We start from the raw sequence: 13,680 nt of genomic DNA on the forward strand, positions 1-13,680 counted from the left end.
TTATATAGTTAAGATAGTGAAGCCTTTTAATCTCAAGTTTACCATGCTCTGCTACATATTTTAAATATTAAAAATTGCTATGTATTTATATTTTAATATTTTTAAAAAAAAAATCTTCATGAAATCAGTTACCCCAAAGCTGTGGAGGACTTCCCATCACTGGATGTGTCCAAATAGAACATAAAAAGCAATTTTACTCTCAGCAACATCATTCCGTAATGGTATTATGTCTTAAGCTTTATCCTAAAAATCTCCTACTTTGCCCCTGTATGTATTACAATGAACAGTTACTTATCTTTTTAGAACCTGTTTTTAAGTATCTGAAAATATGAATGAAAGCAGGAGAAGTTTTGACAGAAAAAAAGAGATTATCCTTTCTGGATAAGGAAAGTACAGTGCTTTTGTGAAAAAGTCTTGTATCCTTTTTCAGACTATAAAAGAATTGCTGGGCAAAATAAAGAGGGACAATTTTTTTAAAAAAGGGAATTAAGTAATAATAACAGCTTGGGGAACAATCTTTTAAAGTCTGTCAGAACTCAATGATACTGTTTTTTGAAGAATCAGATTTCTGAGAGAACACAGGGCAAAACATGTTCTCTTCACACTGACTCTCATTATCACACGGCTGATCTCTCTCAATGAAAAAAATATTCAGTTGCTAGCATACATCCTCTTTTCCTGCTCGGTCTTCTGTAGTCTCACCTCTGTTGTTTCCTATTAAATTGCCAGTTCGTGCAATGTTTCACTGTCAAGCTCATCTGTCTAGACTCTAACTCATCCCCTTCAGTTACATTCATGAAGTGTCTTATTAGCACCTGCAAAATGGAGAAGTATTATAGCTTTGCTGTTCTTTACTGTTCCAAAGCTGGCGCTCGCTCCCTTGCTGGCGAGGACAGATAACTATTTTAAAAAGGGAGGGGGATCATGGAAAAAGTAGTTTGTATTTTACTATTCACCAGTTTGATAAAATACGATATCTTACAGTTGCAAGAAAAAGTATGTGAACCCTTTGGGATTACGTGGAGTTTTGCGTGAATTGGCCATAAAATGCGCTCTAAACGTCATGTAAGTCACAACAATAGAAAAACACAGTCTGCTTAAAATAATACTACACAAACATTAGCTGTTGTCATGTTTTAATTGAACATAAGATGGAAACATTCACAGTGCAGGGTGGAAAAAGTATGTGAACCCCTAGCCTAATGACTTCTCCAAGAGCTAATTGGAGCCAGGAGTGAGCCAACCTTGACTCCAATCAGTGTGATGATATTGGATGTGTTGCTGACAGCTGTCCTGCCCTTTAAAAACACACACCTGTTTTGGGTTTACTGGTCTCAAGAAGCACTGTCTGATGTGAACCATGCCTCGCAGAAAAGAGCTCTCAGAAGACCTACGATCAAGAATTGTTGACTTGCATGAAGCTGGAAAGGGTTACAAAAGTATCTCCAAAAGCCTTGATGTTCATGTGTCCACGGTAAGACAGACTGTCTACAAATGGAGAAAGTTTAGCACTGTTGCTACTCTCCCTAGGCGTGGTTGTCCTGTAAAAATGACTGCAAGAGCACAGCACATAATGCTTAATGAGGTAAAGAAGAATCCTAGAGTGTCAGCTAAAGACCTACAGAAATCTCTGGCACATGCTAACATTTTTGTTGACACATCTACAATAAGGAAAACATTAAACAAGAATAGAGTACATGGGAGGACACCACGGAGGAAGCCATTGCTGTCCAAAAAAAATATTGCAGCACGTTTGAAGTTTACAAAAGAGCACCTGGATGTTCCACAGCACTACTGGCAAAATATACTGTGGACAGATGAAACCAAATTTGAGTTGTTTGGGAAAAACACACAACACTATGTGTGGAGAAAAAAGGCACAGCACACCAACATCAAAACCTCATCCCCACTGTGAAACATGGTGGAGGGAGCATCATGGTTTGGGGCTGCTTTGCTGCCTCAGGGCCTGGACGGATTGTTGTCATTGATGGGAAAATGAATTCCAGAGTTTATCAGGACATTTTGCAGGAAAACGTACGACCATCTGTCCGCCAACTGAAGCTCCGCAGAGGATGGGTGATGCAACAGGACAATGACCCAAAGCATACAAGTAATTCAACAAAACAATGGCTTCAACAGAACAGAATACGCCTTCTGGAGTGGCCCAGTCAGAGTCCTGACCTCAACCCGATTGAAATGCTGTGGCATGACCTTAAGAGAGTGATTCACACCAGACATCCCAAGAATATTGCTACACTGAAACAGTTTTGTGAAGAGGAGTGGTCCAAAATTACTCCAGATCGTTGTGCAGGTCTGATCAGCAACTACAGGAAACATTTGGTTGAGGTTATTGCTGCCAAAGGAGGGTCAACCAGTTATTAAGTCCAAAGGTTCACATACTTTTTCCACCCTGCACTGTGAATGTTTCCATCTTATGTTCAATTAAAACATGACAACAGCTAATGTTTGTGTAGTATTATTTTAAGCAGACTGTGTTTTTCTATTGTTGTGAATTACATGACGTTTAGAGCGCATTTTATGGCCAATTCATGCAAAACTCCACGTAATCCCAAAGGGTTCACATACTTTTTCTTGCAACTGTATGTGGAATTTTACATTGAGAACATGTGTAGGTTCCAGGCAATTTGAGGGAAGGAGATGAAAGATTTAGGGGAGAGCAGAGCTCTACTGTTCAACAAATCATAGGAAATTCTCAGCAGTAACACTCACACAATCTCATTCCACAGAAGATGATTTTATTTTATTTTTATTTTTGTATATTTATGCCACCCATCTCGCTGTCACCCAAGGATAGGGGACACCTGAGTGAGGGACTAGGAAAAAGAGCCCTTTCACAGTATAAAAACATTGCACTGCATCTAAAGGACATCTTTGAGGAAAGAGAGGCATATTCTGCTCAGCAAATCAAAAACAAATAATTGAAAGCAAGCAATTGTAGAACTGTACTGTCCCCCAAAAGTGGAAGAGGTGGTGACTCTTCTTGTCCCTTTTTTTTTTTCTCTCTCTCTCCTGGAGTCATTTCTTCTCCCATTTTACAGGGGAAGGCAGGGGTGCAAAAAATTTTCGAGAGTTGCAAAACCCAGGAAGGACCTGAGCAAGGTCTGAAATCACAGCACCTTTTCCCTCTTTTTGGCTAGACAATCATACCAACAACTTGTTTGCTAATGAAATCAGAAAGGGGTTGAAAGTGCCGAAAGGAGATCTTTAAAAGGTGTGGAGGTTTTGTGCTTGGTGGGTTGGGTGATGCTCCTTCAGGAAGAGCCCAACTTCAGACTTTGAAGCTGGCTGCATTTCTTTCTGAGCCTAATCACCCTCACCTGGAGGTTATTTGGCTAAAACAATTATAATAAAAACACAGAAACCCCTTTGTGGTCTCGGAGGGAAAGATGATACAATAGTTGGCTACTCTCTAATGTCAGAAGTGATGCATATGCGAACACTTGTCCTGGGGGGTTGAGTCAGCCTGCTTGTGCCTTGATTGAGAGGGTCAGATGGGGACTGAATGAGACCCTGTTGATGCTACAGCTGTTGAACTCTCCCAGGGTGGGGCTGAAGAGTGGCAGAAACAGATCCCTTCAGTGAGAATGCCTTTGCTACACAGCCTGTCCCACGTATAGGGACTTTGCTAGCTGCTGGAAGTACATGTTTGGGTAGCTGATTATCTTGCACTGTGGTGCACATTTTTTTGATCTGCATATTTCCTGAGATTACTGAAATTATAGCAGAACCTATAGATTGGAATCAGTAGACGGTGTTAAATAATTGCAGAGTCATTTGTGACGCAAATGTTGACTTTGGTTGCTATGGCAGGAGTAATATTTCACTGGAAAGATTTCTCTATTCAAAACTGGCTAAGCAAAACCCAGGACATGCTTTGCACTAGATTGTCTGATTTTTAAGGTCAGAATCATTAGAGGATAATGATTCTGATAATTAATATATCCAGAGGATACATTAAGAGGCTTTGGAAGAAACTTGATTTCTTTGTATATGTCAGTAATTGTATAGATATTTCTCTCCTTGTTTCTTGTATATGAAATTGACAAATAAAATATTGTGCAAATGAGGAGAGTGGCTGGTTTTTATCACTCCATAATAATGTACTGTATTTCTTACACTTTGCATGCTGTAGAAGTAGCATACATAGAACTCTATTGATTATATTATTATACATTATGTAGCATTAATAAAAAAGCCAACACAGTGCTAGGCTGCATTAACAGAGGGATAGAATCAAGATCACGTGAAGTACTAATACCACTTTACAATGCCTTGGTAAGGCCACACCTGGAATACTGCATCCAGTTTTGGTCACCACGATGTAAAAAAGATGTCGAGACTCTAGAAAGAGTACAGAGAAGAGCAACAAAGATGATTGGGGGACTGGAGGCTAAAACATATAGGAAACGGTTGCTGGAATTGGGTATGTGTAGTTTAATGAAGAGAAGGACGAGGTGGGACATGATGGCAGTGTTCCAATATCTTAAGGGCTGCCACAAAGAAGAGGGAGTCAAGCTATTCTCCAAAGCACCTGAAAGCAGGACAAGAAGCAATGGATGGAAACTAGTCAAGGAGAGAAGCAACCTAGAACTAAGGAGAAACTTCCTGACAGTTAGAACAATTAACCAGTGGAACAACCTGCCTCCAGAAGTGGTGAATGCTCCAACACTGGAAGTTTTTAAGAAGAGACTGGACAGCCATTTGTCTGAAATGGTCCCTTCCAACATTATTATTATTATTATTATTATTATTATTATTATTATTATTATTATTATTATTATTATTATTATTATTATTATTATTATTATTATTTCATTAAAAAGCATTGCATTCAGAGTTAGTGTCAATTGCTTCCAACTTTTCATGATCCAACAGTATGCCAGAATTTTCTATCATTAATTCTTTGAGTTCTTGTAAGTTTATGCTTGCATCATGAGTGATGGTATCTAACCACCTTGTCATCTATCCGCTTCTTTTGAATGCCTTCACATTCTTCCAGCATCAGGCACTTCTCCAGTGACTTCTTCCTTTGCATTAGATGTCCAAAATATCTTTAACTTCATAATTAATGGTTCCAATAAGAAGTCTAGTTTTACAGGTAGTCCTTGACTTAATGACCACAATTGACTCCAACATTTCTGTTGTTAAGTGAGACATTTGTTAAGTGAGTTTTGCCCCATTTTATGACCTTCCTTGCCACAGTTCTTAAGTGAATCACTGCAGTTGATAAGTTAGTAACCTGGTTGTTAAGTGTATCTGGCTTCCCCATTGACTTTGCTTGTCAGAAGGTTGCAAAAGGTTATCACATGACCTTGGGGCACAGCAACAGTTGTAAGTGTGCACCAGTTGCCAAGCATCTGAATTTTGATCACATGGGGATGCTGCAAAGGTCCTAACTGTGAAAAAAGGTCATCAGTCACTTTTTTCACTGCCGTTGTAATTTTGAATGGTCACTAAATGAACTGTTGTAAATCAAGGACAACTTGTATTTCATCCAGAATTCCACTGATTGTTCTTCTGGTGGTCCAAGCTATTCTCAACAACTTTATCCAGCACCATAATTCAGAGGTATCTATTTTTATCTCTCCATCCTTTCACATGGGCCACCTTTCACAGCCAAATGTTTTAGCTAGGAATACTATAGCTTTGACAGCAAGTACAATGTCAGCATGATATTTCTGCACTTTGATATTTTGTCCAGATACGTCATAATTTTCTCACAAGTAGCTTGTGACTATTTCATCACTACAATCACTGTCTCTATGAATTGTTGAACATAGGAATATGAAGTTTGTAACTACTTCAACTTGTTCTCCACCAATCTTCTCTGGGAACGGTATTGCCTATCTGTGTAATTTTAGTTTTCTTTAATATTCAGTAGCAGATCAGGTTTGGGGTTCAATACAAGGTTTTCCTTGTTTCCAGACATCAAAATGGTATCATCAGATCATCAGCATATGATCTTTGTTACTGATTTTTTCCAGTTCCTATTTATTCTAGTCCAGCATTTTCATTACATATTCTGTATATAAATTAGTTAAATAAGATGACATTAACAATCTTGGTCACTTCTTTTCCAATTTAGGACCGTTTAGTTACAGACAGTACAGATGTCACCAAGTTCCCTTATGGCAGACATGTCAAACACAAGGCCCGGGGGCCAGATCCGGCCCGCAAAGTGCTTTCATGCGGCCCGCGAAGCCATCCTGGAAACAGTTGAGGGAACGGCCCCCACTGCCTTGGCCCTGGCCCAAAGACCCTCTTTCTGCCAGAGACCCTCAGATCTGTCCCACTCCTGCCCAGGCCCCCATAGGCACCCTTGATGCGAACGATGTAGAGCTGGCCATGCCCACCCAGTAGGCCTTACGCACTCTAGCCACGCCCACCCAGTAGGCCACGCCCACCCTGGCCATACCCACCCGGCCCCCTGAGGGCAATCGCAATGCTGATGCGGCCCTCAGTGAAATTGAGTTTGACACCCCTGCCTTATGGGGAGACTAGAACTCATGGTCTCTCAGCTTCTAGCTTGATGCTTTAACTACTACAGCAAGCTGACTCTCTGAGTTTTATTTTATGGGACTTATAAAAACTATACTTTTACTTATTTTATTTATCTCACTTTCATTATTTTATGCATAACTCAAGGTAGGGAACATACCTAATACATACATACATACTCCTTCCTCCTCCAGCTTTCCCCATAACAACCCTGTAAAGTTGGGCTGAGAGAGAGTGGCTGGCCCAAAGACATCCTAGCCAGCTTCTTCCTCTTCCTTTAAACATTCCCTAATATTCAGACAAAAGTGGCTAGTTCACAATCTAAAATGGGTGGTTTGTGACTCTGTTTTGAGTTGAATGGTCCTAATGGGAGTCTGGTAAGAAGAGGGAGAGAACAATCTTCACTGTAGAAGCTTTTTGAAGAAATTGAAGCAGAATAGACTATGCTTGTGTGGTGCTGCCTATTTGTTTTCAGAGGCAATAGCAATAGCACTTAGGACACAAATTTCAAATGATCAGCTCAAACATGTTTAATGCAAACTCCTCCAGTTGGCCACACTGTCAGGATTCTCTGGGGTCCATGCTCTCAACACATCCAGAAATGGAGTTTCTTTCCCCCCTAACTCACTCATTCGAACTTGAAACATAGATCCTTTTCATTACTTTTTTATTCTGTTTGCTCTGTGTAAATTAGATCCTATCATTCAGTTCTTTGTACCCATGTTGAAAAAGAGACGACCAAGTCCACTGCCTGTGTAGTAGCTCCTTTTTATCTCACATCCAGAAAAGGGACACTGTGCATTTTAAAACCATGATAATCTACCGCTATCTTTTCACTATAAGCCCCTACTATAGTAAGATGGAATAACTCTTTTTTATTCCAAAAGACTATTCATAGTTTGTCCAGGATTATCCATTTGTGCAGGCTTTTGTCTTACTGTTGTTGTTTTTTCAAAGGATCCTCGCAGTGCTGAATCCTACTTGCACTCTCAGATCTCAACCTTGCTGTTTTGGTTTTTTTGTCTTTTTGTCCATCTAGAGCTACGGCAGCCCCCTTCTCCCTGTCTCTGCATCCCATCTTTGAATTTAATTCATAACATGGCTCTCTTCCCAGATCTTTTATGTCTCTTATTAAGTAAGCCCGAGTGGCAGCCAGATGGTGATTCCCTCTATGTGCACTGCCTGTCAATCAATATCCTGCATGGCCCTTTGTTTACCATTCTTCTGCCAGCCTTCATCCATGTGGGTCAGCCTCATTCAAGCCAGTAGGAATTAATTAGAGAAAACGGGGGGGGGACCCCAGTGATATGACACTGCAGGTTTTATAATGAAGCATACTCAGTTGCCAATGTTCGCTGTGGGGTGGTGTTTTGTGTTTTTTGACTTATAAAGCAACCTGAAAGAACCAGACTTCATCTTTTAACATTAGACACAATTCGCTATACCAAGTCAGCCCTGGGCTTGAGGAAATGGGTTTTACAGATTTAATCTAGATCAGGATTGGCAACATTGACTGTGGAAGAGTGAACTCACCTTGTTGAGTGAGCAGTTTTCTTCCTGGGATCCAGAGTTTTGGTGCTACCGGTGAAGGAGGGTTAAAGCAATCCCACCTTCCCCTTAATTGGAGAGTTTTATTTTATTTATTTTTTTAAAAACTGAAAACAAGCTTCTGCATGGGTGTGTGCAAATGTCTCTGCAAGAGAAATTTCTCTGAGCTGCAAGACACTGAGAGGCAGGGAGAGAAAGGAGGGAGAGAAACGTCTATCTAGAGTCTGAAAACCCCAAGCAAGCCTAAAACCAAACCAAACCCATTGCTTGCAACCACCCAGGTGCAGAGCCCTACCAACCAGTGCCACAAACTGAATGCTGAGGGAGAAAAAAGTCCATTGGCAAGTCTATAAAGGAGTGAAAAGGGTTTTCAGATGCAAATGGAGTGAGACTGACTGCTAGAGCTAAGGAGCTGGGAGGGAAAGGGTGATTTAAAAGAAGTAGTAGTTAAGAAAACATAGTGCTACCGTAGGAATAGAAAAGAATGTAGAAATGTATGGATTAAATAATCCTAGAAATAGAATGGTATTAAAGGTAAAGGTAAAGGTTCCCCCCCCCCCCGCACATGCGTGCTAGTCATTTCCAACTCTAGGGGCCGGTGCTCATCTCCGTTACACTTACATTAATGCAAAGAGTGGAATAAATTATGAGTTTAGTTTTGTACAATAAAACAATTTTTGTGCAGGAAAAACAGATTCAGTCTTTGTGTCTTACGTTCTGTACCATATTGTGAAAAACCATAACACTGACTATATTTTAGCATCCTACTAGAAGCACATTCCCTATTTCCTTTTCTTTCTTAGTTGGATTGGCTTTAGTAACTTTCCTGTGCCAAATCCACGTCTGCAGAAGAATAGGCTGTGACCCTATATTTATGATCAGTTGGACAGAATGAATGTTGTGCTCATCCAGCCAGCCTTGTTAGCATTGAAAGTTCCTGTATGACCTGATGAAATTTCAGTGAGTCCTTGAAGTACATGAAACCTCCAGGGATTAAAAGGACTTATTTCATTGTAGTACAGATAAAAAAGATGAAACTTCACCACCCGTATCAAAATATAGGCAGAAATTCAGTTGCTTTTGGGTGAGGACCTGTGGCAGATTAGATGTCTCTGTGAATGACTCCCGTAGTTTGGACAGGACCGTGATGAAATCCGGCAGCCAGCAGACAAATTCTGGCTGGTAAAAAGTCTTTCTGGAGAAATGGGAGATTGGGGAATCTCCCCCACTTGCACTCTGGATACCTTTGCAAGGATACTACAGGAATTGAAGTTTTTGTGGTTGATTGTGATTTGAGTGGCTCTGGAATTGAGGGAATGTCAACGCACCCATATCTGCTGGGCACTTTTTATCGACATATGACCAGCAAAAACCTCACTTTCACAAACAACTTTGGATAAAATTAATTAATTTTAAAATTAAGAAGACTAAAAAGACTTTAAATTAAACTCTTAAAAGAGTTTCATTTAAAAAGAAAAAGCAGAACAAGATCCAGATTCAAGGACGTTTTAAATGGATAAAGGGCACAGTGATTTTAGAAAACAAAACAATTTTTTTCCTGACAAAAGTGCCTTTGAAAAACATTAGAATTAATTAGACAGACTGGATCTTGTTGGGAATGCTGATTGTTTACTATTAAACAAAGTATATAATTGGTACAAAATAAGAAGATAAGGGTAATTTGAGCCAAACTGTGGAGCGCTAACTGGGATTAAATATTTAAGGCAGAAAAACACAAAACAAAAAAGGAGAAGCCTGTTTTTTTTACTTTCACCCTAATACTTCATATATGTTCACTTTATCATAATGGCAAGAAGAGAAACAGAAAAATTGGGAAGAGAGAACAAATTACAGTTAAGGGCATTTCACCATATTGAAGAAATTGTTTGAGGAAATGATAAAAAGCTGACTACAACTGTTGCCAATAGTTTGAATGCTTTTAAAAAGAAAATGGAAGAAGGATGTGTAGGAATAAAAAAAAGGATACAAAAGAAGAACTTTTTTCTTTTAAAACTGAAGGACAAACAGAAAAAAAAAGCCATGGAAGAGTATTTCAATATAAGATGACTGCTGCAACATGTGCAAAGATGGGAAGATTCAGCATTATTCACCATGGAAAAGTGGTTTGGTGAAATTGACAGAATTTGTTGAGATGGACAAACTGACTTCTTTGATTAGAGAAAAGACAACTATCTACAGTTTCCACTGGTGACCAGAAACCTCTTATGAACTTTTTGCATAAAAATGAAATAAAATAAAATAATGTGATTTATGGTTTTCATGGTTCAAGAGTATAGATTTAGAAGGCAATCATGATGTAACTTTAGAGAAAGAGGTTAAAGTATAATTGTACTTATCAACTGCTATGAAGTATATCGGAACCTCCTTTTTTATACTCCTTTCTATCTTTCTATCTTTCTCATTTTTCTATTTTCTTTTCCTTTTTTCATATTGCACTTTTAGCGTATTATTTCTTTTTCTCTGTTTTATTTTACTTTGTATTCTTATTATTGTTCTTAATTTTTTCTTCAAAATTACATTAAAAATAGTACATAGGCAGGTACTCTTTATATGGTCTCCGCTATGTATTCAAGATGGACAGTGATTAATATTTATATGTATTTATATTTATATGTAAGGGACGCGGTGGCTCAGTGGGTTAGGACGCTGAGCTTGTCGATCAGAAGGTCGGCAGTTTGGCGGGTCGAATCCCGAGTGCCATGTAACAGAGTGAGCACCTGTTACTCGTCCCAGCTTCTGCCAACCTAGCAGTTCGAAATCATGTAAAACTGCAAGTAGAAAAATAGGGACCACTACGGTGGGAAGGTAACAGCATTCCGTGCGCCTTTGGCGTCTAGTCATGCCGGCCACATGACCACGGAGACGTCCTCGGACAAACGCTGGCTCTTTGGCTTTGAAACGGAGATGAGCACCGGCCCCTAGAGTCGGAAACGACTAGCACGCCTGTGCGGGGGAACCTTTACCTTTACTTATATGTAAAGGTGGAGGTATATACATATGTTGTATATAGCATGTTTATAAGTGTTGTGTATGTGTATACTTTTGAGAGCAAGCAACAGAATTCCATTTTTAATGTGTGCCAGTGTGCCCTCAGTAAAAAATGACAATAAAGGTTATCTTATTCTTATTATTCTTAGATGTTTCTAAACATAGGAAATTGTGTGGGGTTATATCTGCATGGCATCTCATCAAAAAGAGTATCCTTCAGTCTTGTTTTCAGTCTTGGGCAGTTAAGCAAACTCACATTTTTTCAGGCAATGATTCCTGGAGGGGTAAGTTGTCAAAAGGAAACTAGTCGTTCCATATCCTGCTTGGTTGTCCAAATAATCTGCCACTTAGGCTGGCATTTTCCCCCTTTGCTTCTAACCAACTTCTTTTCCTTCTTCCGCAGGTAAAACGATGAAGCAATAGAGATGCTTCCCTTTGTGATCGTCACCCTGGGCTCTGCAGGGACTACCTGCAGGTCCTCCAGCTGCAACAACAGCAGCACCAAGGATTACTGCTACAGTGCGCGCATCCGCAGTACTGTACTGCAGGGATTGCCCTTTGGAGGGGTGCCTACTGTCCTCGCCCTCGATTTCATGTGCTTTCTTGTAAGTGGCTGTTGTCCCCTAGGTTGTTGCAAAGGTGCTCATCCCATGCAGAGGCAGTTCAAAGCACACAATCTCGGCAAGACCTCATACAGAGGCAGCACATTGGTTTAACAAGAGCTTCTTATCTAGGATCTTTGGCATGCTCATTCTGTTACTCCGCTGCAATTTTGCACCCATTGCAAGGTGCCAGCCTGCTTTGCCTGGGTAAGCAGACAAAGGTCTTTTGTGGGACAAAAGATGGACAGCAACTCATGTGTAATGTAAGAGCACATTGTCCGGATTGCTAGAAGCTCTCAAGGATCTAAGATGATGTAAATAATTTATTGACATATATTCCGTCCGCTTAAATAATTCTGCCTCATTCCCATTAGCAATTTATTCCAGCATTTAGTATCCGTCACAGAAAAAGGCAGACTTTGTTGATGTTAAATGTGTTTGTAGTGAGACCTGAATAAGGATCTAAGAATGTGGGTTTGGCTATGCAACAGGTGGGAACCTGCAGGTAATTTGAGCCTAAGTCATGTAAGGCTTTATACTCAACTCAGTCCCTTGAATTGGCAAACTTTGTAGCTATTTCAAAACAGGTGAGGGGAATGATGATTGAACTAGACTCCTTATCAGAATGTGGTGGCTTGTACCTCTAGAATGTGCCACCCAGCATCCATGCTGCTGCATTCTGATAAAGGTTTCTAATTATGATTGATTCCCCTGATTTTGCCAGCCTAGACAATCCTAACATGTAGTGGTCCATCTCTCAAAAAGTATCTGGTTAAGGTTATTTCCAGCTCTGCCACTTGAAGTTCATCGTTGGTGGCAGAAGTAACTGATCTGAAGCCCTAGATATCTGGAGGAGCAGGGGTGGGGGGTGTAAGCCATCCTTTGCACCTACCTCCTCAGATCTTACTTTGTTTTAAAGCATTCTGAAAAATTGTTTTAAAAAAGAATCTGGGCTGTCTTGTATACACTGAAAGTAGGTTAAATCTAAGTTTATATGCCCTGCCAAAGGAATAGGGAACCTGTGGTCGTTCAGATGTGGCTAAACCATGGCCTCCAGCTGCCCACATGCTGGTTGAAGCTGCTCAGAATTGTACTTCAGCAAAATCCAGAAAGCTCCAAAGTCAAGTCCTATTCTACATCCATGGGAGAAGGTTCCATTATTGAAAACTGGAGGGGAATATGATGTCACATCAGGCATCATAATTCTGCTTTCTGAGTACCAGAAATAGTTGCAGATGTGGGACATTTATAAGTCTTAATCTGCAAACACAAGGTCTGAAATCCTTGAAGTTACCTGAAAAAAATCTTTTGCTTGCTGCCAATGGTTGAAGCACTACTGACCCAGTAGAATAATAAAAAAATGGTCTGTATCCTTTATTAGAGTCTGCAGTTAGCAGGCCAGATGTACATACATGTTGTCTTTTATGCAATCTGCATAAGCGTCTTTTGGGGTATGACTTAGCAAATTTGGCTTTTCCAATGAAGAGGTTCTGTGTTTCAATATGGAGCAATTTATTTATTTATTTTTTGCAGAGTATTTTTGGATTCAGAATCGGGGTAGCATTAGAGGCTGAGCAGGGGACACTGCCAAACGATCATTTTTGCCTTATATTTCCTTATTTTCCTTTCTACAGGCACTGCTGTTTGTTTTTTCCATTTTGCGCAAAGTGGCCTGGGATTATGGACGTCTGGCATTGGTAACTGATGCTGACAGGCAAGTAATTTTTTTTAAAAAACAAAACAAAACTAAGAAATGAAGAAACCTCTTCTTGGATCAAATAACAACTGGACTGAAGTTAGGAGGAATTTCTGAAGCAGACTTTCTTGCTAACCAGCAGTTCAAGAATTTACTGTTCAGACAGCTACTTAGGTACCCCAAAGACTTGCACATGCAAATGGCTTGATGCTTTTGTTTTAAAGAGTTCTGCTTCATATCACAAAGTTGGAAAATGCTTCATAATTTAAAAATGAAAAAAAAGAAAAAGCATGCCCTTGAAATTAG

General features: G+C 39.8%; 1 protein-coding gene across 5 annotated transcripts in view; it reads left to right on the forward strand.

Moving 5' to 3' along the window:
* Positions 1-13,680, forward strand: part of TMEM63B (transmembrane protein 63B) — a 102,629-nt gene that overhangs the window by 49,453 nt on the left and 39,496 nt on the right. For 4 of the 5 annotated variants that reach the window (XR_014028295.1, XR_014028296.1, XR_014028297.1 and 1 more), the window contains exons 2-3: positions 11,480-11,681; positions 13,313-13,396. Coding sequence is in view for 2 of the 5 variants with exons in the window: in XM_081342125.1 (XP_081198251.1) it covers positions 11,502-11,681; positions 13,313-13,396 (264 nt within the window). In the remaining 3 variants the exon portion in view is untranslated. The remainder of the gene's footprint in view (positions 1-11,479; positions 11,682-13,312; positions 13,397-13,680) is intronic. The other variant, XM_081342126.1, reaches the window with a different exon arrangement.

The sequence above is a fragment of the Vipera berus genome (assembly GCF_964194415.1).
Source record: "Vipera berus genome assembly, chromosome: 1".
Classification (NCBI taxonomy): Eukaryota; Metazoa; Chordata; class Lepidosauria; order Squamata; family Viperidae; genus Vipera; species Vipera berus.